We start from the raw sequence: 26,044 nt of genomic DNA, 5'->3' as shown, positions 1-26,044 counted from the left end.
ATATTGTAGCATGTATGTGTGTGTGTATATACACATATATATATATACATACATTTGTTGACCAAGGAATCTGATAGGAAATTACCAAAATTAAAGAAAAGGGAATTTCAATTTTCCATCTAAAACTGGGGCTTTGACCTTATGTTCATCGTACAATGTTTCTATTTGTGTGGTTCGTATTTATCAATGTTCTTCCTTTTCTTGTGTTACCAGCAAGGTCTAAAATATCGATGATATCGAAAATATCGGTAGTCCAAAAACATAGAAATTTCGATGGAAATATCGGGATATTATCGATATTGATAAAAATTAAATAAAAACCACGAAAGTTGTAAGAAAAACTTGGAAATTTTTATTGAAACTTTGCAGGATGTTTATTTAATCAATTATCTATTAATTTATCACAAAAAATTGGAAGGAAATGCATTGCATGATGGATTTAACTGATTTAAGTTGATTATATAGCGAGCTGACAAATATTGTGAGTGTAGAAAATATGTAGTAATTAATGAAAGAAGTTTAAACACACCATAATCATTTATATATAATGAATTAGTACATTATTTTACACTTTATACATTGCATAGTAAGATACATGCGTGACTTAGTACCACATAGAATTTCTATCAAAGTCTAAAATATCGATAGTCCAAAAACACAGAAATTTTAATAAAAATATCAAAATAATATCTATATTTTAGATCTTAATTACCAGGAATTAAACCGAACGGATTTGGTCGCTGAACGTAAACGAGTTAGAACAGATACTTTTCAGAAGTCAAAATTCCAGAACATTATAATGTCTTAAAAAGGTCAATCTTTTCTGCAGGAAATATTAATCAATCAAATCCCTAAAAGCCCAAAACGTTTTTGGTCTTCTTTTGTGTTTATAGGAAACTTCTGAGCAACATTGAGTGCCGTTTCCTCTCGAACTAGAACCAGAAGAGGTCATTGCAGAAGGCGTCAGGAATTTCAAAGGCAAATTAACGAGGTTTAATATTCTGAAATAAGGGAAAATTTGGCATTCAACACGGTCCGAATGAGCAAGTTTTTCTAGATTTTAACAATGTTAAAAAAAAAACAAGATCAGACGTGTAATTTAAAGTGTTAAAAATATTCATCTCTCAATTCGAAGTTTTGTGTTTGATTCATGCTCCCCTAATATCACTATTGTCACTTGAATGTAGGAGTCCTTCCAAACTTTTCAAGCTCCCTTTTTTAGTTCCGGACGTTAATATATTGGACTAAGAAAAGACAATTTGCAGACCTGAAATTAATCAAGTTGGCTAGAGCGGCATGCTCTCTCTTCTGCACTTATGTTTAATCTCTATCCTAATTTAGACGAATTTAATATAGAATGTCGCTTGTGTAAAGATAAAAACAATTCAAATCTAAACATACGTTTTTATTTTTTACAGATAATGAAATATGCAGATTTGGAGGGCACAGTCCTAATCATTCACACAGTACGTAAACTTAACATGTAACAAAGTAATAAGTAAAACAGAACAACATGACGAACAGATATAACATGTTACGTGACATACTAAACATGTACTTGTTTTCCATTTTCTGCACTTTTCTACTTGGATATGAAACCGCCAACAGCGGCGCCTATTAGGGCAGTAGGATCTCCGAGTATGGCAGAGACAATGACGCGAACAGCGCCACCAGCTATCTCGCAACACTTTCTGACCTTCCCACCTCTCCCTCCGCCGTGGTGGCTTTTCAGCGTCCCCTTCAGGCTCGGGATCCTCGTCTGCATTTCCCTAACCTTGTTCTTGTCCACATTGAGATACTTGGCTTGCCAGCTCTCCACAAGCAGCTCCTTCACACATGACACATGAAGATTATACGTCTTGCATTCTGACCTATAACACCAACCATGCCCCTTGCCTCCACACTGATGACAAGCGCTCGATAACTTGAGGTACAAGTAAAAGTTGCGCTCCCCGTCATCCAGGACTTGTGGGAGGTTTGCGCAACAAGGGTGCAGATCAAAACCACACCTCCTGCAGTGGTACACAAACCCTAGAACATCCTTCCTACACGCATCACACACTCTCCTTGCAGCGCCCGGTGGGCTGTAAAGAAACTGAAACTCACATTTGTTGTAGAAGGGATGGGTGATGGTTGGAGAAGCCACAGCGCATGCCTTGTGCAAATCAAATTCACATTGCTGGCACTTGTATTTGAGGCCAATTCCGGCTTCTTTGCACCCGTCGCAGTGGAACGGGATCTCAGTGTATTCGATCTTTAGCTTGTGTTTTAGGTGGATGGGGTGAGAGATTTCCTTGTCAATCTTCATTTTTTTTTTCTCCAAATTTTCTTGGTAAATCTCAAGTTTCTAAGTTAGGGATGCTTATATAGTTATATGGAGATTAAAAAAGGGGGGTTTTCAACAGTTTTGTGGCTAAGGTAAAGATTCTTTGCTTAAATTTCACAAGTGGAGAATAACAAATTGGTCACCTTGATCAAATAATTAGGGTGAGTTGGGACTTAGAGGGAGGGATCAAAGAAAGCATTCCCTTTGGAATCTGGTTCTGTGGAAGGATGCTGTTTTTGGCTATTGCCTAAATTATTGGATTAAGATTAGCATTCCTAGTAATGGAGATTATTGACTTAAAACCCTAACAATATTATTATAAGAACACTCATCCACTCCTTATATGTAAAGAATCATTTCTCTTTATCAATAAATCACAGTCTGACACATATATAAAGTAGTTTGTTAAAACGATTAAAAGACAAAATATGCACACACGTGAAACTGTGATTTATCTTCATCTTAAAGATTTAAATATTGGTGCTTGAGAATAGGAAACTTGTAAATGGTTTTCCACTTAATCATCCTAGAGTATCAAGGAATGCTCTTTCTTTCAGAAACTTCAAAAGAAGCAGAAGCATGGATTTCTATGGAAGCTTCTTTATTTTTATCTTTATAAAGACAAAGCAAAAAGAAGCAGAAGAAATGTGGACAAGTAGAACAACTGTCACAGGTGGCGTGGTCACTGTGATTTCCATAGTTACGGGTCTTGTGAACATCTTTGTAAAAGTTGAAGCTAAGCTCGTCATTTTCAATATGCAAACCTAAAACTTCTCGCTTATAATTAAGTAAGCATTTACAAAAGTTATCAAACTCAAATTTCATTTTCAATGTTCAAAATCCAATGTAATATGCCTCGCAGCACCTAGTGCTAGAATATTTATAGGTATTAACATGCAATGTTTAAAATATCGATATGCAAATTTATGAAAATATCGATAGATATATCAATATAATCGATATCGGTTGCTTTCCATGGAAATGATGAAAATTTAAAATGAAACTTTTGGTAATGTCAAACACTGGTTTAGACGAAATATAAGAGTTTCTACGATATTTAACCTATATATCGAAAATAACGACGAAATCTATCAATTTTAGTTGAAATTCAAGAGTTTCTTCAATATGAAGTGAAGTTTAGACTTCACCCTCCTTTTCATATCTTTCTCTGATTTTTTCATTTTTAACTTGGAAATATCGACCGTGTCGAAGAAATTTCAAACACTGGTGATATGAGACTAACATACTTTTTATTTTATTTTTTATTATAATTGTTAGTAAACGCAAAGGAAGTCAGAAATCAGAATAATTCGCTACTCGAATGGAAGGGTTAACAAGGAAGCAATGGACTCAAACTCAAACGTCGCCACTTGCTAACTAAAGGCAGTAGTGTACGGAAATTCTTATTGTGTTGTGGAAGCCTTGCTTCTATCCTTCCCACCTTTCACTTTCATTTTTTTTATTCCAAATTATCTTTATTCGTTTTTCAACTTTAATTTCTCCCTTTGTTCGTCCCTCTACTATTGTGGAAGGTTTAAATTGAAAACAGTACAAAAAGAAAAAGGGTTTCAAAGTTAAATTTGAAGTGGATTATTAATTATCCGAAATCAAAATAAAGCAAGAATTTGTCACAAATTAACTAATAACTGTCACAAATGACTAAAGACGGTTAAGATCTAATGTTACAGCTTCCTGGCATGACATTAGAGGATGCTAACCCGTGGCTAAGATGTTAATGAATGATCTTTTTTCCGCAGCTAATGGCAGATATTCGGTGCACGGTCCATCCAACGAAATCTCAACAATTCTCAAACAATTCTAGGGTGCACGAGTAAGAGAGAGTTTCAGATGCAAATACTGCCCACACCCAAGGGCAACCGGCCTCTAAATCCATCTTCCCGCTCTCTCCAAGTGACTCCTGGCAGGCCGGATGATAAAAAGAAGACAGTGGTCGAACCAGCAGGGTCTTGAGAAGGGAAGACAGAATGGCGGGGCTTCACCTGCAAATAGTAGTCACTCCTTCATACTTAGCCTTGCACTTTGAACCTTCACTGAAAGCTTCATCTTCTGCTCTTCCATATCTCGTAGAACAGCAAGCAGATTTGCTCGATAAACTTCACAGCGTTGGTTGGTGTTCTCCAACTCAGCAGACAATTCGCGGATTTTCTTTTCCTTTTCATCCTGATGAAAATAACTAGTAAACAGAAATAATGGCGTGGTATATCACTATCATACTGAAAACACAAGCAGCATATATGTCATGATCAGATTCTAAGTATCATAATTCAAATCTGGGCCTCTCTGGCTACAGACATGAATCAACATGATGAACTGCCACGTTTGGAAGTTTGTAACCAGGGAACACGCAAAGATGCATTATAACTTGATTTGTAGAGTTCAATACCTACATGCACCTACACTACTGAATAAGCAAATAATTCAGAAAATATATCCACAATTTCCAGAATCCTGAGAGGCAATACAAGATTTTACACTTAACATTATTCTATTCCATGTTCAGAAACTTCCCAAATGACCCCAGTGTGTGTGAGAGGGAGGAAGATATTCTCGTAAAAAACAATAATTATAACCAGAACAACACCACCAACAACAACAATGGTTAATGTCAATATTAGCACAGACCAGATTTTGAAGTGCAAGATTTACCGTTGGTTGATACCCTGCCATTTCATTTGCTTCAGTCGCATGAATTTCTTGGCTACCTCCATTGGCCAGGGAACTACCCTGTGTAGCTCCAGAACCTTTATTCTTTGTAGCAGCAACTTTCTTAGCAGCTTCCTGTAGAGCATTCATCGCTACATTGTATATGTGGATAGATTTTGCTCCCTCTTCTACATATTTGATTGCTTCCTGACGTAAATTGTTATACCCAACTGTTACCGATTCTCGAGAATTCCTTGGTGATTCAGAAGCACGTTCATCCAGCATAGCTCCGCCAGCTCCACTCTTGGCATTTCTTGTCCATCGCTTCAATACATATTGAGGAGGAAGTGTTAGAACATTCTTTGCTCTAAAAACTGCTAGTATGTGCCTACAGATTATCCCCGAATATTCAAACATTTGACAACTACAACTAGCTTTCATCTCAAAGGAATTGAAGCTAACAGCATGTGCCTTGTGGTCTTCCCCAAATTTGGCCACTCGATAGGTGGCAACAGTTCCTGAGTCATTAATTTTGGTTGCAGGATTTGCCATGGTCTCAACCAACTCCTCCTGGAACTTCTTAAATACTCTCCTCGTATAGAGGTTTGCAGCTTGTTTTTCCATAGGAGATGGTGTCTTCAGAACTGGCATGGTACTAGTAGTGTCATAATCTGCTTTTAGTTCCATCTCATGCCAACTAACTAAAGCTTTCTCATACTGCTTAAGCAAAACCTGCATGGTAGTGGATACATTCACAAACCCATCAAAAAACAAGGCTAACCTTTCACTTCCCTCATTTACAGCAAACTCTCCAAAAAAGGTGTCCTTCATGTAAACTGGGACCCACTGTTGCCTAGCATTGTACATGGACTGAAGCCACTCATTATCCATGATGTAGTATCTTCCAAGCAATGATTGCCAATGTGACTCAAACTCATCAATTGTCTCGCTCTCATTGATGCACTTCTTAAATTCAGTTTCGAAAGTAGGATGAGAATGATACAACTGATCCAGCTTCTCTTGCGTTTCTTTAAATATGGCCCACTTACAGAAGCGATGGCGGGTTTGAGGAAGAACTTGCGCAACTGCAACTTGCATGTGCCTATCTGGATCAGTGGTCAAAGAGACAGGGAGGCATCCAGCCATTGCATGGAGCCAAGTTTGAAATACCCATACGAAGGAAGACTCAGACTCATTGAGAATTAACGCACAGCCAAACAACACCGGCTGGCCATGATGATTAAATCCAGAGAATGAGGCAAACGGCACCCTATAGCGGTTTGTCCTGTACGAAGTGTCAAATATAACGGCATCTCCAAAATATGTATAGTTCAACCTGGCTGTTGCGTCCACCCAAAATATATTACCACTAGAGTGATCACTATCACCCTGAACTGCGTAAAAGAAAGTAGGATTGTCTGCCTGCATTCGTTTTAGATAGTCCAGAACATGCTGACCCCCACCCCCGAGGGTCCTTTGTCTGATGCCACTCATGTAACTTCTAAATTTATCTGTAATCAAGAAGGAAGAAAAAGAGTCAGAAATGGTTCCAGCAAAGTCTATGGTTAAACACGGCAGGTAACTCACACAAAACAAGGTTCAAAACTTCAAACTAAAACTAAAGCACTGTATTCTGCTACGATCAGTGCAGTTTCACCAAAATTAAATGATAATCCTCACCGCCATCATCATGACCAGACTCATCCGGACATTGCAAAAGTTTTCCATCACTAAAAAAATTCTTACAAGAAAGTCATTAGCTTTATTCAGTAGAAAATGCCACGATTGCATAGTAAAATTTATATTGGCTGTAAAAAGGCCCCACCGGCCTGAATTTGCAACCTTAACGTATTTAGAAGTTGGGAATTGTTATTAGCACTCCTCCCTGGCTCACTCTATTATTTTCTTTCACTAGGTGGGAGTGCATTGTGAAATTTTTAGTGTCAATAACAGCTCCACTTAGAATTCAAGCTAGTTTTCAACTGTCAGTGCACGGATGCGGTATTAAAGCTGGATATACACACACACACATATGTAAAATTATAAAATCAACCATTTTTTGTCAGAATTTAATCAATTTACTCTTAAGCATGGTTTTTTTTTGTTTTTTTCCCCAGCGATCAGGAAACTTCAAAACACTCTATAAACAGTCCCAAACTTTGAAATTGCCTTCAACCAACATCATTAACATTACAGTTACTAAAACAGGAAAAGTAAAATCTTTACCAGTTAACACCAACCCGAAAACTGTTTCACAGCACAGAGAAGAAACTGTAAATTTGGTGAAAATAAGCAGTTGGGTAGTTAAAAGAAAGATGCTTTAGCCTTTAGGAAGCGGAAAGCCTGCAACTAATTGGGTGTCCACGCCCACACTGATCAATTTACACATAAATTTGATTTTTAAATCATTGGGCTTCAAAAAAAATGCAGAGAAATCTGGAGGAAGATGAACAAATTGAAGCAAAATTATATGTAGTGTGCAACTGAGACTTACCCGAAACTGCTATCGAGTTCTGCTACTTGGAAGGAGTAGTGGGCCTTCGTCAAAATCAAAGGCAAGTCCCGATCGCCGTCGTCCTCCGGCGATTGTGTTTCTTGAGACTTGAGAGTTGAGAGTGATGGAGAGGCCCGGGTACACGCTCTCCCCCTTTTATTTGGATGAATTGAAACGACTTTCGAAGCAAAACCCGACCCTATTGAATCACTATATGGGTGTGCTGCTAATTTAATCTTTAAATCATCACCTAAGTAAAAAATTAAGTTCTTAAACAATTTTGTTTAGAAGCTACTATATTTATATTCAATTTTCTGTCAATTTAAGTCGATTTACTTGCATATGATACATATTGCAGGGTAAATTGGTAGTTTTTCATAAATAAATAATGTATGAAGTTAACTTTGGAGGGTAAATTGGTGGTTTTCATAAGAAATAGTGTAAGTTAACTTCAGAGAGTAAATTAGACGTTAGATTCGCAACTTATATGAAATGTTAAATGCTTATAGGCGAGAAAATGACGGTATTACACTCTAAAGTGTGTCAATTGACTTAAGTTGACGAAAAATTGGATAAAATAGCTTTGAATAGAGTAGTAAGGATGAAATTAGCATCTTCTAATAAATTTAGGAACTTATTTTACCGAAAAAATAATTCAGAAACCTAATTTTCACTAACGTGATAGTTCAAGAACTAAATCAACACTTCACTCTAGTGATATACCCTTCTTCTTCTTTTTTTACATGGATTCATGAGTAGGGTTTTTCAAAATGCTATTTTAAAATTATATAAAAAGTCGTTTAATATTACGATCTAGCGGCTTTTCTTCACTTGTATAAAAAGTTCTTGACTATCATGTACATATATTGAACTTATAATCTATTAGGGGTAACCCAACTATTTATAAGCACATGCAAGGTTTTTCCTCTCATCAATGTGGAATTCATTTTCAACACACCCCTCACGTTTGGTGAATTTTTAAGCCTAACACGTGGACAACACAACTCAGGTGACGTGGAGCACGCATGGCAATTGGGCTTCACACGTGAGACAACCTGCTCTGATACCATGAAGAAGTTGAGGTTCCACCATAAAACCAGTTGGCAATATGAGGACTAGCCCAACTATATATAAGCACATACAATGTCCTTCCTCTTATCAATATGGGATTCATTTTCAACATTTTATCTATATTGTCTCACTTTACCATATGGACTATTCATTCGTGTTCCACTTTACCATATGCGCTCTTCCTAAACACCACATGTGCGCGTAAGCCCTAGCAGACCTTTTCTTGGGCTTGCCGCACCGCCCTTTGCAACTGAGCATTAGGCCGCTTCTCTCATATTTTATTTATTGAATTAATCTGGTATTTCTTTTAGAATGAGTCCTTATTTTATTTTAGTTCAAACAACTAATGACAAATAGAAGTTCCAACCAATTAATCAAATATAAATTAAAACATATAATATAAACAAATTTTATTAAATTCAGTATTCACCAATTTTATCTTTCAATATCATGATATTGTGTGTGACCTTGTAAGTTTGCACTAATGTTGGCAGTGGATAATTTGGTTAATTTAATAATCTAATTTTACATAATTAGAAATCATTCTAATTCAACCTTGTAGGAATATCCACAAACCGAATAGTAACATCTAGCAGTGATTATCGACTACCTAGATTAGTTAGAATATGTTTGAATTTATACAACAAATATTTAGAACCTTAGTTATGTTACAATGCAATTATGTTCCTTAGTCTACTATATTCCGACCATATATTATAGAGTATGGAACTATTGTCAAACTCTACATAGAATCATGTACGTTGTTTTGACCAAAGATTTATGGAGATAGATCGTTGAGGGGCTTCAACAATATCTTCCTTCATGATTACATAAAAGGTGGTAGATTCCTTGTTGTGCATTCACATATTCCATATTAATGCATATGATCATGATTCTCACACTAAAGGGTCTGTTATCGTTTAAGAGCTTCAAGGTGAGGCCAAATATCACATTTACTAACATGAGATAACTAATGATGCCTCAGGTATAAGAACTAGTTGCATCCACAACTCATAATTGTGATACAATTGACAAGTAGGTAACCTTCCAATTATGCACTTCTATGGTTGGTCAATGTTCAGTGAACACAATCTTATAGTCGCCTTTATGTCTATTCCATGTCACCACATGCTTAGTCTGAGACTTACTACTAAATACGACATAAACCGAAATTTGCAGACGTTCAATAGTCCTATCAATCATCTTATGGCTAGGAACATAGTTTAAGACTTAAGATTCGTAGGGTACGTATCTTAGGATTGGAACTTATTTGCAATATTGTTCCTACAATTCAAGGTATTCCTTGGACTCATCCTAATCAACAACGAACTTTCCTAATCCGCTATTAGGCCACGTGCTCGATTGACGAATTTTCTCATTTGCCTTTTTCGTCGATGACTAGACATTGGGTTGCCACGAATAACCAATTACGTGTTGCCACGTCAATTGCTTTTCGGGTATACTCCAACAAATGAGAGATGGGTTAAACTCAAACTAAGAATTGATTTCTCCAAATTAAAATAATAAAACATCAGAAGAAAAGGTTGAGGTATAAGAAGAGAAGGTTGCATTTCAAGATTCGCGAATCAATTTCAATGTTTTCAGATCCTGTTGTAAAGATTCTTAGGGAGAATCTCTACCTCTATTGTTTTCCTCTGCTTTCTGTTTCTTAATATGAAGACATCAAACCCTAGTTTGAGTTTAACCCACATCCATGCACTCATTGTTCGCACTAACATAGTTGAAAAGGCTAAATTGTCCATGCCATGTTAGCACAATTAACAGCTCTTTTTAACTTATTTGAGGAAATAGGGTAAAGTATGACATTAAGAAAGAGTGCAGGTATTAAAATGCGACAATATAAAATATTGAGGTAAAATAAGATACGGAAGAAAAATGCATGTAATAAAGTGAGTCAATATAAAAAATAAGGGTTAAAGTGAAAATTAATGAAAAGTTCAGGAATCGTAACTAAAAATAAGTCTTTTCTCATTTTAAACCCCATTAGGCCTACATGAGCACGCATTAGTTGTTAGTTCTGTGTAATTGAGGAGGTGATGGTGATGCTGGACTATTCATGGGTATCCATTGCCAATCTTGAGGGTAAACTCTTCCACGCGGCACAACCTAAACGGTACCACCACAAGCTGAGCCACATGTGGGCCTTGGGGACGGAAAAGGATCCTCGCCCATTACTTTTCCGAAGGATCAGGGGATCCCGTAATCATATCCGTTCATCGTACATCATGCGATCAGAAATTATTTTAAATTTAAAATTAAATATAAATAGTACCTAACAATATGATGTATAATGAACGAACATGATTACAAGATCCCCTGAATCTCTAGGAAAATGATCCGGCAAGGAACCTTTTCCCTTGGGGACACACTCCCACCCAGATTTGTTATTTTCATGCAGGGTAAAAGACGGTCATTTGTATAAAAACAGGAGAAATTTTGTTGAATTTTTTATAGAATTAACCTGTAATATTTTGGCTCTCATGACATCAAGCGTAAAATGATTTTGTCACATTCAGGTGTCTGCTAGTACGAAGTTGGGGCATGTCGAAACTAAGAGTCCTTAATTTTGTGTTTTGTGGCGCATGAACGTCGGATGACGACTAGAGGGGATCCATATGTTTCTCCTTCTCAAACAGGAGAAAAAACTTCATCATGGAAAGTGGGTCAGTGGGTTCCTGTCTTGGGACCTCTCTCTCAAACCTTGCTCCACTCGTGTCAACATGACAACTTTTTAGTGACTTACCCTAAATGCCCGGCCAAATAACGGCTTCATCCAAAATTCTCTCTCAAAATTGTTCGAACCCCCTCGAGATTTTTAGAGGGGAAAATCCTCATCCTCATATTTTGATTTCTTGAAAGCATCTCAACTCCAACAAGGTCGATTCTTTCCATTTCTTCAATTTGTTTTTTCAGTTTCAGCTATGATGTGTGTTATGGAAAAGCAACTCACACAACTAGAGTTAAATTTGCCAGTCATATGTTAGGTGCTCAAATCACACAAGAATCTAAAACACTTGGGGCCAGAAAAGTATCAATCGCTCGTGTGAAGGATTGTTAGTCGTTGATTGGGTGGTCCCGCATAAATTCACAATTAACTACCATTGACGATTACGACTGACGATCATCCGAATCGTAGATTGAACTCTACTTAGGAAAATCATATCCTACAAAGTGTATACACAACACAAGAATATCACATTACATAACTCGCTCCGACAAAGGCTCGGAAGAACATAACATTACATCCCCACTTTCCCCGTCACCCGAACTCAAGCTTTCAGTTTCGGTGTCATACTACACAGTATTGCTTTCAATGCCAATAAAATGGGAATCAGTAAACTCCAAATAAGCTTAACCAGCGAAATTGTATACACATGTAATCACTACCGAAGAAACGGGGCAACAAAAGCCTATAGATCGAAGCACGAAAAGTAAACAAAGTGTTGGTGCAGATACACTCCAGTGAAACTGTATTAACCTTCCTAACAGAAACCGCAGTTAATAGGTTCTGTTCAGCCAATTTGCAAGGATGAGTAGAAGATGACTTGTCAAATCAAGGATGAATTTACCAACAAGCTTATACGAAAACTTAGAATTGAAGGTGTTATTCGACAGGCACAGAAAATAACATCTGATTATTACCTTCGACTGCAACCAATCAACAAATGAAAATATATAAATACACACACAATGAGAAAACAGCTACCAAACAATTTCAATTGCTAAACATCCATACCCCGATGAACCTTTCGGCTCTCACGCCTGTCTTCTTGTGCAAGCATTCATACAATGATTTTTCCTCCCGAAAAGTTACTGTTGCAGACTAGAACATCACAAGATTCACAATCCATAAAATGTCAGAAAAGTATAAATCGGTTTAAAATAACATAACTATTAACTAATAATAAAAAGAAAACAAGTCTAACAAATCTGCCAATACAAGATTTACACATGAGGTATCAAGCCTGTATCGAGTCAAATCCGCAGCCAAGATCCATGATCTACAACATGGACCCTGCCAATTTCCCACATAAGTTGAGGTTATTTTCCAATTGATGTCAGACACAAGGCCAACTATCAAGTATCTGCATAGATTTTGGATTCTACAACTATAAATGCATAGTATTATACATCTACATAAATTCTATTTCAACATAGAACAACATTCACAGATTTCCAATTTCTACACCCATCATAAGTGAAGGAACAGCCTTATCCAAAGAGCATTGTGAAAGTACACTGACTAAAAAGCAGTCAAAAAATAAAAGATAAGTACATGAGACTGTATTGCACCTCTATAGGCCGTCTTTCATGCCAATTTTAATGTTTTGTACTTTAATTGACAATTGTGACTTATGATCCTCTATATCTTTCAAAACTGAAAGCAGGTTAGCCCGATAAACTTCACATTTCCGATTTGCGCACTCCAGCTCATTCGTAAGTTCTCGAATTTTTTTGTCCATATCATCCTACACAATAACACCCATAACAACAAAGTTACAGCAGGCTTGAACAAATCGTATATGCAAACAGTCAAACACCATTTCATTAGTCAAACTATTAGACAAACATCAGCAAAGAAAGATTGTGTCAACATGGAACGCACCATCAAAGGTAACAAAAAAAGGCTAAGGCCTTAAGACAAGTAATCAAATAAATAAAAAATCGGAAAAATGACTCTAACCTCAGACAAGTGTTGGCCAGAACTTCCTTCATGATCCCCACTAGCACAACGTGCTGCCTGACTTGCCCCACCAGCCAAGTTCCCCCTGACATGCCCATTGACCATGGATTTCCCCTCATGCTTTGTTGCATGAGCAACTTTCTTTGCAGCTTCTTTCAAAGCTTCCACTGCAATGTCATAAGTTTCTGAAGACCTTGCTCCATCTACAAATTTAAAGGCCTCGTGACGTAGGGTATTGAACCGAACAGTATGAGATTCTAGATAATTGGTATATACATCACTAGAACGTTCTTCTAACATGACACTGCTCTTGGCATTTCTAGTCCATCGTTTCAATATGTAATGGGATGGGAGAGTCAGCACATTGGTCACTCTAAAGACTGCCAATACATGTCTGCAAAGAAGACCTGAGAACTCAAACATCTGGCAACTACAAGCTGCCATCATCTCCAAAACATTAAACTTAACAAAGTATGCTTTATGGTCCTCCCCAAACTTTGCTACTTGATATGTGATGATCTCCCCATCATCATCACCCTTAGATGCCGTGAGAGTTAGCGTTCCAACTAACTCCTCTTGAAACCTCATAAATATCTTTTTTGTATAAAGCTCGGATGCTTGCTTTTCCATTGGAGATGGGGTTTTCAAAACTGGGGCAGTGTTCATAGTTTCAAAATCTGCTTTCACTTCCTTCTCATTTCGACTCTCTAGAGCTTTCTCATAAAGCTTAAAGAACTGATTCAAATTTGTTGAAGCATTCACATATCCATCAAAATATGAGTTAATACTGTCGCTTCTCTGAGTAATGGACATTTCTGCAAAAAAAGTGTCCCGCAGATATACAGGGACCCACTGCCTGCGAGCAGAGTATACCATTTGAATCCATTCATGATCTCTGAGGTTGTATCTATCAACAAGAGACAACCAGTAAGACTCAAATTCTTCTATGGACTCAGTCAAATTAACACACTTGTGAAAGTCTGCTTCAAAGGTTGGATGTTTAAGAAACACATGGGATAGCTTCTCCTGACATTTCTTAAAGATGTGCCATTTGCAGAAACGGAGCCGGGTCTGCGGGAAAACCTGCGTGATGGCTGACTGTATCACAGGATCATGATCAGTGGTAATTGACACTGGGGGCCGGCCTGACATTGCCATAAGCCATGTTTTGAACAGCCAAACGAATGATGCTTCAGATTCATTTATCAGAAAGGCACAACCAAACAAAACAGGCTGACCATGATGGTTCACCCCTGTGAAAGGTGCAAAGGGCAAACGGTACCTGTTAGACCTGTAGGTAGTGTCAAAAGTAACAGTATCACCAAAATAACTATAGTTCATCCTTGCCTTTGGATCAGCCCAAATAACATTTCCCATGGACTGATCGTCATCGCCCTGCACAGCATAGAAAAAGTTGTGGTTATCAGCTTGCATTTGTCTCAAGTAATCCAAAAGCATCTGAATGTCCCCATCTAAGCTCTTATGGCGATTATTCCTCATGTAATTCCTACAATCCACCTCTGTAAATCCGACTTTGCTTATCCCACCATATTCCTTAATCAGCGCTGACATAATCCTCCTGGGACCCATTCCAGCAGCCTGCAAGGTATCAATCAATGTCTTGGCAGGACCGGATATTTGCCTATGAGACCGAAGACAATGCACCTGATCTGGCGGAACCAACTCATGATTATGCTCCTTAACAAAACCAGACACCACCCATTTCCCCGAATCTTGCATCTTTACAGACAAGGATGCTTTGCACCCTACTCTAGTGATAGTCCGAGGGCGCTTAATCTCCCTATCCTTGGTGCGCTTCTCATTCAAATTCCGGAAACCCTCTTTAGCACAAACAAACTGCCTCTGTATGATTGCTCCATCGCGCCTGGAACGACGTGAGGAGCTGACACGAGTACTGAACCCAACACGCCGTGCATACGAATTGTAAAAGGCCTTGGCAGCCTCTTCGGACTCAAATTCCATGCCGTCATATGGCTCGAGGTCCAAGAGATCCCCCTCAGGAAAGTAAATTTCACCACTCCCTCCACCACCGAAAACAATACCACTGCCACTGCCAGTGCCACTCCCCAGAAGAGGACTATCAACCATTTCCTCATCATCGACAGGATGCTCAATGTCTACAAAATCATCTTCCCCATCCCGGCCTCCCCCTCCTCCCAGCCCAATATCAAACTCAATCACCTCGTTATCCATGCCAAAATTTTCAAACGGTTTCAGATCAATTCCAATTGAAATATCTCAAGCCCCAAACCTCACACTGTTGTAATCTGTAGAAATATAAAATGGGTATTATCTATGTATATGTATAGATACACACACACATACATATACAGAATCACTGATACATAAATAAGTTCATCTACAATCTTAGCGGGAAAAAAATTGAAATTTCAAGTAAATTCTAACAAATATGTAAAAAATCTATGAAAAAGAAAGACTGACCCAGAAAGATATAGACTTTCACAAAGACTCTCATAGTCTTATTCCGCTGAGAAAGTGAACTCTTGTGGATCTTCAGCAATATTCAACCTTTAGCTTTAGCCAGTGGAGTAAGAGACAAAAATGGCAAGTTTTAATTAGGGTTTTCGGAATAGCAGAGAAACCCTAGAACCTTGGTCCAATTTTTAGTGGTATCAGGAATTCAGATTTAGGGTTTTGGATTCAAATTGATTGAATTGAAGGAAATAATTGGGAAAAATATGAATAAAAAATTGGGAGTACAAGGAAAGTGATGATGAAGGCGAAAGAAGGGCGGGAGCTTGAGAAGGGTTGGGTAGGCTAGGCTGTTCGTATTCTATTCTGACCCAGTTCCTGAGGCTCTGATCAACTACGTCACTCCGTCACTTTCACGAACGCTCCTCACCGTTGGATGTAAATGATTGTCATCATGCAATATGAACCGTTGATTAAAAGGAAATTGAATATTAATATCAATTTATCTGAATTCCAATTTTCTGCAGTAGACTTGACAGTTTTGATGATTTTATAGAGTTTGTCCATCCACTAGGAGTCGGAGCCATTCAATTATTTCTCATCCAATGTCATTGGATTAGTTTTCTTTCATTAATCTAGTTTTCTTGTTTTGACTAATTATGTCTATTCAAATACGATTGCGGCCCTTTGCAAAATCAGTTCCAAACACTCTTATGCAGATTATAGGGGACGTTACATACAGTTGAAAACAAGTGTATGTTATATACAATGGATTAGTGGATATAAAATGGCATTTGTCTTCCTTTATGCTTTGGCCCTAGAAATTACAAAGCCTCAGTAGCGTGTAAACTGAGTAACTATGAGCTAACTACGTTCTTCTTGTGAATACGAGTGTGACAACTCACAACTGAGCTTGGTTGGGCGAGTAGAATGGAGGTGATGGTTGTGTCGGATGCACTGCTGACTCTGTACCGAAGCAATTATGGTCCAAGAAGGAAAACGTCTCAGCCTTCGACTTCAGAACCTGAAAACAAGGTTACTAGATCACTGCAAAGTTCACTAATAAGTTCGACTTTCGTTGTGCCAAACAAGGGGTAAGGGGAGAACACCTCACTTCGCCGAAGCTAATGAGATGGCCTTTTGAGACGAAAGAATGAAGAATTCTTCGTACGCCAAGACTTTAGATAGATAACCAACTAAGTGTTTTCACATATCCGAACTGAAGGTGCTTCTGAATTGTTTGGTTCTACCCCTCCAATATTGTTAGTCCAAACTGAAGATGGCATAGGTTGTTAGTCAAAAATGAAGATGTCACAGGTTGTCAACACACTATTGTTTACTTGTCCAAACTAAAAATGTTGCAGGTTGTTAGTCTAAACTGAAAATATCACATATTGTCTATACATTGTTGTTTACTTGTTCGAACTGAAAATATGTTGGCGAAAAATGCTAGGATATTTAGTGTGATTTTCGCGTAGAGCGAGCATTTTCGTAGAGATAATTTTGAATTGTTTATTGAGTTAAAAGGATTCACGTTGTAGAACCTCATGCTAAACAGGCCTTGGATAATCAGTTGTCGACGCATCTTTGATTGCACCACCTCTCTGAAACTCATTTTCTGCATGTGAATTATCCCAAGGCTAATAAGGGACGACGTGCAAACCTCTTGATGTAATCCCATCCTTACTTTACTGACCAAAAAAAAAAAATCCTTATCCAAAAGATTGCATAGAATCCTCGTTTAAATAAGCAACAACAGAATGTTGGCATGCAATCCCAATTAGGTGGCTTTGAGATATTTTATTTTGATCCAATCGACAGTCTACCATTCCGAATCTTTCGTAACTTAATTCAGATTGTATTAATAATCACAAATTAAAAGTGATTATATTCATTTACTTAATATTACGGTTTAGTGATATTCATTTTTGTTGTAAATGAGAGATTTTGGTTCGATTCTCGCCAAGACGAATTTGACCTACATTATTACTAGCCCATTGTGAGGCTTAGCCCCCTTCCCTTTAATGTAGATAATATCGTTTGTTACACAAGTAATTTCAATTATTTGGAAAATAATTAATATGGTTATCACAACAACAAAATCTAAAATAATTGGAATTATATTAATGTTTTACTCATCAGGTAATCTAAAACTCTCTCCATTCAAAGGTCTTGATTACTCGGACCTATGACTTAATTTTTAGTCCAATCACCTTCATATACAATATACAATATTGTTGGAACACATTGTTCTTCAATTATATTTCTAATTGTTTATGCTTTATCTCAATCATAGCAAATATCATATAAAAATATTTAAAATTAAATAGAAATTTTGAGTTATACCCAAGGACGGAGCTAGTATAAGCCTAGGGGCGGATGCCCTCAGTGTGGCGGTCATTTGCAAAATTTTTGAGTTTTAACGATAAGGACAAAATAAAGGGTAAAGTGAATAGTACAAGGATTGACTTTTTAGTGTAAAAATGTGATTTTTCGTTAAAATGAACAGTACCGGATGCTTTTCGTTAAAGTTCCCTAATAAAAAAGCCTTGATATCATATGACATGTGGTTTCGATTTACATAAAATATTTTAAGAAAAGCAGAGCACCAATGACAATAAAAAGTGTTCTCACATGCACGAAGAGGCTAGTTTACCAATAAACAAAAGGCTAAAAAAAAAAATAAAAGGATTGAAAAAGGGCCTATCATCGAGTTGTTATAATTGAAAACAAAACATGTGTAAAAACAGTAATATGACATATTCTAGTATAGGCAGATTCCAAAGAAAACAAAATGGTAAGTGCCATAAATTACGGTTTGGATCTATTATGTCGAACCCAATACTCTTTTTTATTCTACAATATAACAGAATAACATAGGTTGCCTTTTTTTGGCAGGTTCGATGATCTTTTCTTTTAATTTGTCCACTCCTAAGAGTTGGTAAAAATTGAGCCACAATCAAGAACTATAAGTATATTATCTTATCTTTATCTTTCTCATCATGCGACTCACGTTATAAGATAAATATAAGTGCATTCTCATCAAACTCTTAAAAGGTGGCAAAATTTAAGGCACAATCACAACATATTAGTATATTATCCTGTCTCTATCTCTCTCCCATCACGAGACTTAGGTTATAAGAAAGATATAGGTACTTCCCCATCACTTTTGACCACTCCTGCAAGGTGGCAAAATTTGAGGCACAATCACGACCTATGAGTATATTCTTTTGTCTCTCTCGTTGCACGACTCATGTTAGGAGAAAGATATAAATCATCACTTTTGCCAACTTCTATAGATATAAATCATCACTTTTGCCAACTTCTAGAAGTTGGCAAAATTTGTGGCACAATCATGACCTACGTGTTTATTCTCATCTCTCTACCTCTCTCTCGTCACGTGACTCACTTTATAAAAAAAACATAACCTTTAAGGGAAAGAATTCCCTTTTTTTTTAAATAGGGATTAGTTGTGGGGCTCACATCATATCGAACTTCAACGATTTGAACTATCGAATTTTTAAGTTGCACCTCATAGATCAACCTTATAAAATTTTAGCCAAATCTGAATTGTCCACTTTATTGATGAAAACTATTTTATAAGAAACATTGAAATTTTATCGTGACAATTAAATAAACAACTAGTTTCAAATTGAATTGAATATGTGCAAGGATGATCTATAAATCGAGATTTACAAAATGAATGATTTGGATCGTTGAAATTCAATATGGATTGGGTCTCATAAGTAATCCTCATTTAAAAAAAATAGAGATCATTTCTCTTAAAAGAGTCTGTATAAAAAAAAACAATTATATAACATTCCAATCACATGATAAAATCTCCAATATCCCAATCACATGATAGAATCTCCCATAGAAGTTATTAACAAAATCTTATCAAACTGAAGAGTTAAGACTCTTGTATGCCAAAAGAAATTCAACCAACACACCATCAGCTAACGTAAGTACCCACCCCACACCATTGACACCATATCAAGAAGTAAAATTAAGTAAAAACAAATAAATACTACTCAGTACTACGGTCTGATGATATTTTTTTTCACTTATAAGTGAGATGTCTTATATTCAAATCTTGTGGATATCGAATCCAATACCAAATTAGGCTGTCCATTGTGTGGCTTAGTTGAACTTTCCATATTTTTAATGTAAAAAGATCGATGTACTAAAAAAAAAAAAATTAAAAAACAGTAAAAAAAAAAAAAGAACTACGTTACTCCATTTTTAAAATAAAAATTTTTAAAGCACGTGACGAGAAATAAACAGGGTGCCTAGAATCAATCAATGGTAGGCAAAGAATTACTCATCTTGACACGTGAGAAGATAAAAAAGAGAGGACAATAACAAGTCTTTTTGTTTTTGGTCAAAAAATGATAAGAAGTCCTAAAATTGGAAAAACCATTTGCAAAGAGAGCAGCAGAAGCAACCGGCAGCCCAGAGTGTCAGATCAACCATCACCAGCAGACCACCAGAGGAAGAAAAGGCACAACTCCGGCACCCACCTCCACTTCACCATCCCTGTCACCAAAAAACGGCAACTGGGTAAGCCTCTCTCCACGTCGTTTCAAGTTGTTGTTTTTCTCCCTCCTCGTTATAATACAAGCAGAGGTTAAACCATTACATATGATACTCGTTTTTGTTGTTTTTCATAACATTCCCACTTTCTATTTGTTTTCATTTTCTTCAAAATCCGTGCTTTCCTTTTGTTTCCGAGTATTTATTAGGTTGGATTTTGTTTAAAGTTTGGATTTTTATTTTATTTTGTGTGTTTTTGTTTGAATGTTTGAAGAAGGAAAGAAAAATATAGGGAAAAAAATGGAGGATGTAGAGAAAGAGGAGGGAAAAATGGTGGAGGATGGAGAAAACAAAAGGGGGGCAGGTACCCATGTTCCTGCACATGTGGAAGGGGGAGAAGAACCAAACCCCAAGACCTTTGATGGTGTAGAAATAGAGACCCTGAAGAGCGTTGATGAAAATGGTGTTGAATTGCCTGGTGATGACATTTCGGGTGCAGTTGATTCGGTTCCCTCTATCCCTGAGACTCCTGAAGATGCTAACATTGCTGACAAACCGTGCAATGAACTGGATTCCGGTAATGAAACTGATAAGGTTGCGAGTAATGTGGATTCTGGTGTGCATAGTGAGAGTGAGGTTTCTGTGAAGATTGTGAGTGAGGAGAGTGGTGGTGTGAAAGGGGAGGCACTGAAGGATGATTTGGGCAGCAAAGTTAACCCGTCTATTGAATTGGGTGCCAGTGACAAGACTGATAGTCTTGTTGGTGACGGTGGGTCGCCTCACACTGAGGACCCCATAGAGATCGAAAAGGAAGGTGATGGTGTTGAGGAAGAAAAAGCTCTGAAAGATGGGGTAAGCAGTGAGGCCAACCCTTCCAATGAAGCAGATATAAGTTATAAAACTGATGATGTTGCTTGTGAGATGGAGCTTGATATGCCTCATGATAGTGAGGTTGCAATGGAGAAACTTACAGATGGGGCGACCAGTGAGGCCAACCCCTTCAGCGAAACACGTATCAGTGATGAAATTGATAATATTGTTTCTACAGTGGAGCCTGGTATGCCTTGTGATAGTGAAGTTGCAACAGAAAATCTGATAGATGGGGAGAGCAACAAGGGCAAATCCTCCGATGAGCCAGATAGGACTGCTGAAACTGATAATGTTATTTGTAAGGCGGAGCTTGATACACATGATAGTGAGGTTGAACCAGAGAAACTGAAAGATGGGGCGACCAGTGAGGTCCCCAATATCATTGCTGAAGATGATAATGCTGCTCATAAGGTGGAGCCTGGTATGCCTTGTGATAGTGAAGTTGCAACAGAAAAACTGATAGAACGGGCAAGCAACAAAGCCAAATCATCCAATGAACCAGATAGTAGTGCTGAAACTGGTAATGTTGTTGGAAGGGTGGAACTCGATATTTCTCGTGATAATGGGGTTACAACGGAGAAACTGATAGATGAGGTGAGCAGTGAGGCCAACCCCTCTGGCGAACCAAATATTAGAGCTGAAGCTGATATTGCAGCTCGTAAGGTGGAGCCTGATATGCCTTCTGACAGTGAGTTTGCAATGGAGAAACTGACCGATAAGGTGAGCAGCGAAGTCAATCCCTCCAGTGAACTGCACATCAGTGCTGAAGCTGATAATGCTATTTGTAAGGCGGAAACTGATAAAATGTCTCATGATAGTGGGGTTGGTATGAAGAAACTGATAGGTGGGTTGAACATCAAGGCCAACCCCTCCAGCGAACCCCATAACAGTGCTGAAACTGATAATGTTGTTAGTAAGGTGGAGCCTGATATGCCTTGTGATAATCAAGTCGAAATGGAGACTGAATCTGATGACGATGGTGATAAAGTTGAGCGACTGAATGGTGGGGTGAGCAACAAAACAAAGTTTTCTTTTCATACTGACATAAACGAGCAACTGCAGAAACCCATATTTTATGTTGGGCGTAAGGTTGGGATGAAGAGCTTAGAACCAAAGAAAACCTTTCTCTTGGATCCAGGTGCTGATGAGGGTGGTGAGTCAGGGACTGAGGAGGAGCAAGCGTCATTCACGAAGGAGGTGATAAATTTATATAAAGAGAAGAACTTGGAATTCAAAGCCCCAAAGTTCTACAAAGAGGAATTAAATTTGCTCAAGTAAATTCTTGGTGATTATATCTCTGTTGAATTTGCGTAAATTAATTAGTTAGAAAACATTTTGGCTCGATGTTCACTTTGTTGTTTCTTCTTAAAATCAGGTTATGGAGAGCTGTGATCAAACTTGGTGGCTACGACAAGGTTTGTGTGGGATTTTTTATCTCTGAATCCTGAATAGTTTTGAATAAGGATTTGTAGATTAGGTAGTATTATGCACAGCTGAGAAAGAATCCCTGAATTCCCATATTGGTTAAATAGCATAAAACACAACTCCACATATATAAGGATTATTACAAATTCCTATGCCAAGGGTACTATATTCACAAGTTTGGTGGCACACCTACTTCACCCGACCTCTCTTGTATGTGTATACACTTAGTTACCTAAAGCAAACAACTGCATTATTTGTTTCTCTATGCAAATATGAAAACTTATCAAAAAGGAAGAAGAGAAAGAAAGAGAGAGAAAGCAAGCTGGCTGATGCACTTGCATAATGATTATCTTTTGGTAGACTGGTTTTACTATATTGTTCTATTGGTTTACTCCGCTTAGTGTTTCTGTGGGAACGTGTAGGTTACTACGTGCAAGTTGTGGCGGCAGGTTGGAGAATCATTCAATCCCCCAAAGTAAGCAATACTGTTTTTCTTTACTTGATATCTCTCTTTAAGCTATCTGAATGATTTACCAGGCCCAGAAAATAAAATAAAAGAGGAAGGCAACTTATTTTGTGGTGGTTATCCAAAGTTATTATGTATATAATTACAAAACACACCACCCACTCACCAAACAGAAATTCCATTTGTTTTGAGTTTATTATTCTTTTATAAACTTACATTCCAATGGCTGTTTTTTTCATGGTGCACAGAACCTGTACTACCGTCTCTTGGACTTTTCGAAATTTTTATGAGAAGGTTATTCTCTACATATAATTTTTGAGTTTTTACTTTTTATTGTCGTCTTTGTGTTTGGTCTGTTTACCTGCGGGTTTTGGAGTCCCTAATTATTATTTTCTACAGGCATTACTTGAATTTGAAAGGGATAGACTGAATGGTGGTGAACTTCCTCTTCCTGCAGAGCCTACTAGAGTTGAGAATCGGGTAATTAGACTTAACCGATCATATATGCTGCTAGCTGCGGTTCTGTATAAGGAATTGGAAATGATGCTCAATGTTGCATGAGTAATATTAGTTTCTGGCACTGGACCTGCACAGACACAGAATTTTGGTTCTTTTTCTCTTTTGTTCTTTTGTTTCTTGGTTAAGTCATCTTCTTGGGTTTGAATGCAGGCTGATGGCGGCCAGACTTTAGGTTCAGGCAGGGCGCTAAGGGATGCTGCAGCTCGTGCCATGCAGGGTTGGCACTCTCACCGCCATCATGGTAATAATGGTGAGGTTGGAGATGCAATTAATAAGGTCTGGAGAAATTTTAACCTCTTTATGTTTATTTGTTTTTATTCTCTGTTTCTTTGGCCATTTTCCCGCCCTGATGATATTTCTTTTGTTCATGTGTTAGGATAAGCACCTGAGTACCATGCCCAAAAGTGACAAGCAACTAAAAAATTCTGGTATGATGACTGATGAGCTTAAATTTTTGACATTTTTGCTGCCATAGTGATCTTCTCTATCTTAAAAATGTTTAGTTAACTCAGGTTTACTAAAGCGGAAAAAGCCATCTCATATGGATTCTGGTATCCAAGTTGCTGACATGAAAGCTACAAAACCACGGTTACTACTTTCTCTTGGTCCCCTAGTGATTTTCCTGTGAATCCGTGATAATAAAGAGTACCTTTGATATTATTCCAGCTCAACATTTTTGTTTTCACCTTGTTTACAGAATGGATACAATGGTATTTGATATTGGACCCCCAGCAGATTGGGTAAAGATTAATGTGAAAAAATTTGTATGTTCCTCTCATCTCACTGTTCGGACTTAACATATTTCTACTTATTAATCTAATTAGAACTGAAACTTGACCGTATACAGAATGACTGCTTTGAGGTATATGCCTTAGTTCCAGGGCTTCTGCGCGAGGAGGTTAGTCCATGAACTAATTATGTTATCATTGTTGTTTATAAGTTTGTCATTTTGGTTTCATAGCTAAGGTCGGTAGCTCTTTTCCATGGGTTTCAAATAGGCATGCTGCTTTTACGGTTTCCAAGAAATTATATACTGATTCTGCTAGTTATATTCTCTGTGTGTTTTTGTCATTAACAATGATTATGATTCAGGTGCATGTGCAATCTGATCCAGCCGGACGCTTGATTATATCTGGTCAACCAACACAACTGGATAATCCTTGGGGTGTCACACCCTTTAAGAAGGTTGGCATAACTTTATAATTATGAGATCGTTTCGTAACTAGGACTGGAGTGGATAAATCATAAAATTCAAGATATGTTAAAGTTAAGAGGTTAATGATTTTTCATTTGGAGGGGATTAGAAGGGGATTGCTTATTAAGGAAACTTATCCCTTCCAATTTGAAGGGGGGAATTTCCTTCATGCCTAATCCCATTTTAATCCCCTCCAAGTGAAAATCATTCACCTCGACCCTCAACATTCATTGAATTTTATGATTTATCCGCTCCAATCTAATCCTAGTTACCAAACGAGCCCTATATTACCTACATCTGTGGTTCTTTGCAATTTTTGCAGCATGTTTAAGCCACTTAGTCGGTGGTACTGTCATATTTAATGGACCTTAACACAGTTCATGTTAATTATTAATGACATATAGATAACCTATCTGAACTCTTGCATAGATTACCCTTGCAGTTGTATCAATTTGTTTCTGTTCAGTTGATGGAGCTACAATACGTTTAGGGTTAGTGACGATAGTTATTAGATATGGAGGGAAAAAGAATCCTTAAAAAGTAGTTTTGTTTTTCTTTTTGCTTCGGGAGCGTTCCCTAGAGGTTCTTTGTGTCTCATACCTAAGTGTAAGCATCAGGCTGATTTCTGGTTGTGTTAAATTCTCACACCTTCATGTTCAAATCAAACTTTTGTTATGTAGTGTGACACTATCAAAGTATAGCTGCAGGATTATTAAAGTGGTTTTCTTTATAGGTTGTCAGCCTACCGTCGAGAATTGATCCACATCAGACATCTGCTGTCGTGACCTTGAACGGGCAGTTGTTTGTGCGCGTTCCATTTGAACAGTCAGATTTCTAAACTGTAGCGACGAATATCATGTGTCCCAGACGTACAGTGAACAACGGTTAGTCTTGAGAAGATAGAATACTGATAGTTTTGGTTTGTTCATACTTACACTTGTAGCTCCAGCCTATGCAGTTGGACGGATCTCTGATCGACCAACCAATAATTATTGTTGTCAGCAGTTATAGTTAAAATGATGAGACTCGTGTAATGCAAACATTTTGGGTCTCCTGTTATAAAGATTTGATCCTCGACTTTACGGCTTCCCGCTTTCTGTTTTAAACATAAGAGCTTAGAAGTGAATTCTCCTTCCGATTTTATACATAAAGGAATGAAACGATGTTCGATTAGCATTTCTCACTCGTTGCCTGCTAAGTCAAATGACGAGTGAGATATGAACGACAGATGGATGCACTCGTGACATGAAAGTTTTACTCTTTTGCTTACGTATATCCTCTGAATCCGTACATTACATGCCCTGTACACCAGAACGACGCGG

The 26,044-nt window shown here is 37.6% G+C and overlaps 4 protein-coding genes across 8 annotated transcripts; 1 reads left to right on the top strand and 3 right to left on the bottom strand.

Annotated features, from left to right (window-relative positions):
• Nucleotides 1-1,384: 1,384 nt before the first annotated feature.
• Nucleotides 1,385-2,407, bottom strand: LOC114824866 (protein VACUOLELESS GAMETOPHYTES-like). The gene has a single exon (XM_029102325.2). It carries the CDS (start codon nt 2,306-2,308, stop codon nt 1,583-1,585), a length of 726 nt encoding a protein of 241 aa, XP_028958158.2. The 5' UTR covers nt 2,309-2,407; the 3' UTR covers nt 1,385-1,582.
• A 1,485-nt stretch (nt 2,408-3,892) lies between these two features.
• On the bottom strand, nt 3,893-7,684 carry LOC114824865 (protein FAR1-RELATED SEQUENCE 9-like). Of its 3 annotated transcripts, XM_070822497.1 has the most exons (4): nt 7,485-7,622; nt 7,217-7,333; nt 4,994-6,501; nt 3,893-4,507 (listed from the first exon to the last, which is right to left on the bottom strand). In XM_070822497.1, the coding sequence occupies exons 3-4, from the start codon at nt 6,482-6,484 to the stop codon at nt 4,340-4,342; spliced, it is 1,659 nt and encodes a 552-aa protein (XP_070678598.1). In that variant the 5' UTR covers nt 6,485-6,501; nt 7,217-7,333; nt 7,485-7,622; the 3' UTR covers nt 3,893-4,339. The 3 variants fall into 3 exon arrangements, with proteins under 3 accessions (XP_070678598.1, XP_028958157.1, XP_028958156.1); XM_029102324.2 differs by lacking the exon at nt 7,217-7,333 and having other exon boundaries at nt 3,893-4,520; nt 7,485-7,684; XM_029102323.2 differs by lacking the exon at nt 7,217-7,333 and having other exon boundaries at nt 7,485-7,684.
• Nucleotides 7,685-11,660: 3,976 nt separating this feature from the next.
• LOC114824864 (protein FAR1-RELATED SEQUENCE 5-like) lies at nt 11,661-16,082 on the bottom strand. Of its 2 annotated transcripts, XR_003773303.2 has the most exons (5): nt 15,724-16,082; nt 13,261-15,548; nt 12,870-13,045; nt 12,313-12,399; nt 11,661-12,224 (listed from the first exon to the last, which is right to left on the bottom strand). XR_003773303.2 is itself a non-coding variant. In XM_029102322.2 (4 exons), exons 2-3 carry the CDS (start codon nt 15,472-15,474, stop codon nt 12,872-12,874), a joined length of 2,388 nt encoding a protein of 795 aa, XP_028958155.2. In that variant the 5' UTR covers nt 15,475-15,548; nt 15,724-16,082; the 3' UTR covers nt 12,154-12,399; nt 12,870-12,871. The 2 variants fall into 2 exon arrangements, 1 of the variants encoding a protein (XP_028958155.2); XM_029102322.2 differs by having other exon boundaries at nt 12,154-12,399.
• A 4,003-nt stretch (nt 16,083-20,085) lies between these two features.
• On the top strand, nt 20,086-25,804 carry LOC103445302 (AT-rich interactive domain-containing protein 3-like). Of its 2 annotated transcripts, none has more exons than XM_029102320.2 (13): nt 20,086-20,274; nt 20,522-22,391; nt 22,493-22,532; nt 22,965-23,017; nt 23,257-23,302; nt 23,408-23,488; nt 23,678-23,803; nt 23,904-23,955; nt 24,040-24,115; nt 24,225-24,291; nt 24,375-24,425; nt 24,620-24,712; nt 25,456-25,804. In XM_029102320.2, exons 1-13 carry the CDS (start codon nt 20,103-20,105, stop codon nt 25,558-25,560), a joined length of 2,832 nt encoding a protein of 943 aa, XP_028958153.2. In that variant the 5' UTR covers nt 20,086-20,102; the 3' UTR covers nt 25,561-25,804. The 2 variants fall into 2 exon arrangements, with proteins under 2 accessions (XP_028958153.2, XP_028958152.2); XM_029102319.2 differs by having other exon boundaries at nt 24,031-24,115.
• Nucleotides 25,805-26,044: the final 240 nt, after the last annotated feature.

Source organism: Malus domestica, chromosome 05 (assembly GCF_042453785.1).
Source record: "Malus domestica chromosome 05, GDT2T_hap1".
In the NCBI taxonomy this organism is placed as follows: Eukaryota; Viridiplantae; Streptophyta; class Magnoliopsida; order Rosales; family Rosaceae; genus Malus; species Malus domestica.
This window is presented reverse-complemented; position numbering and strand designations above follow the sequence as displayed.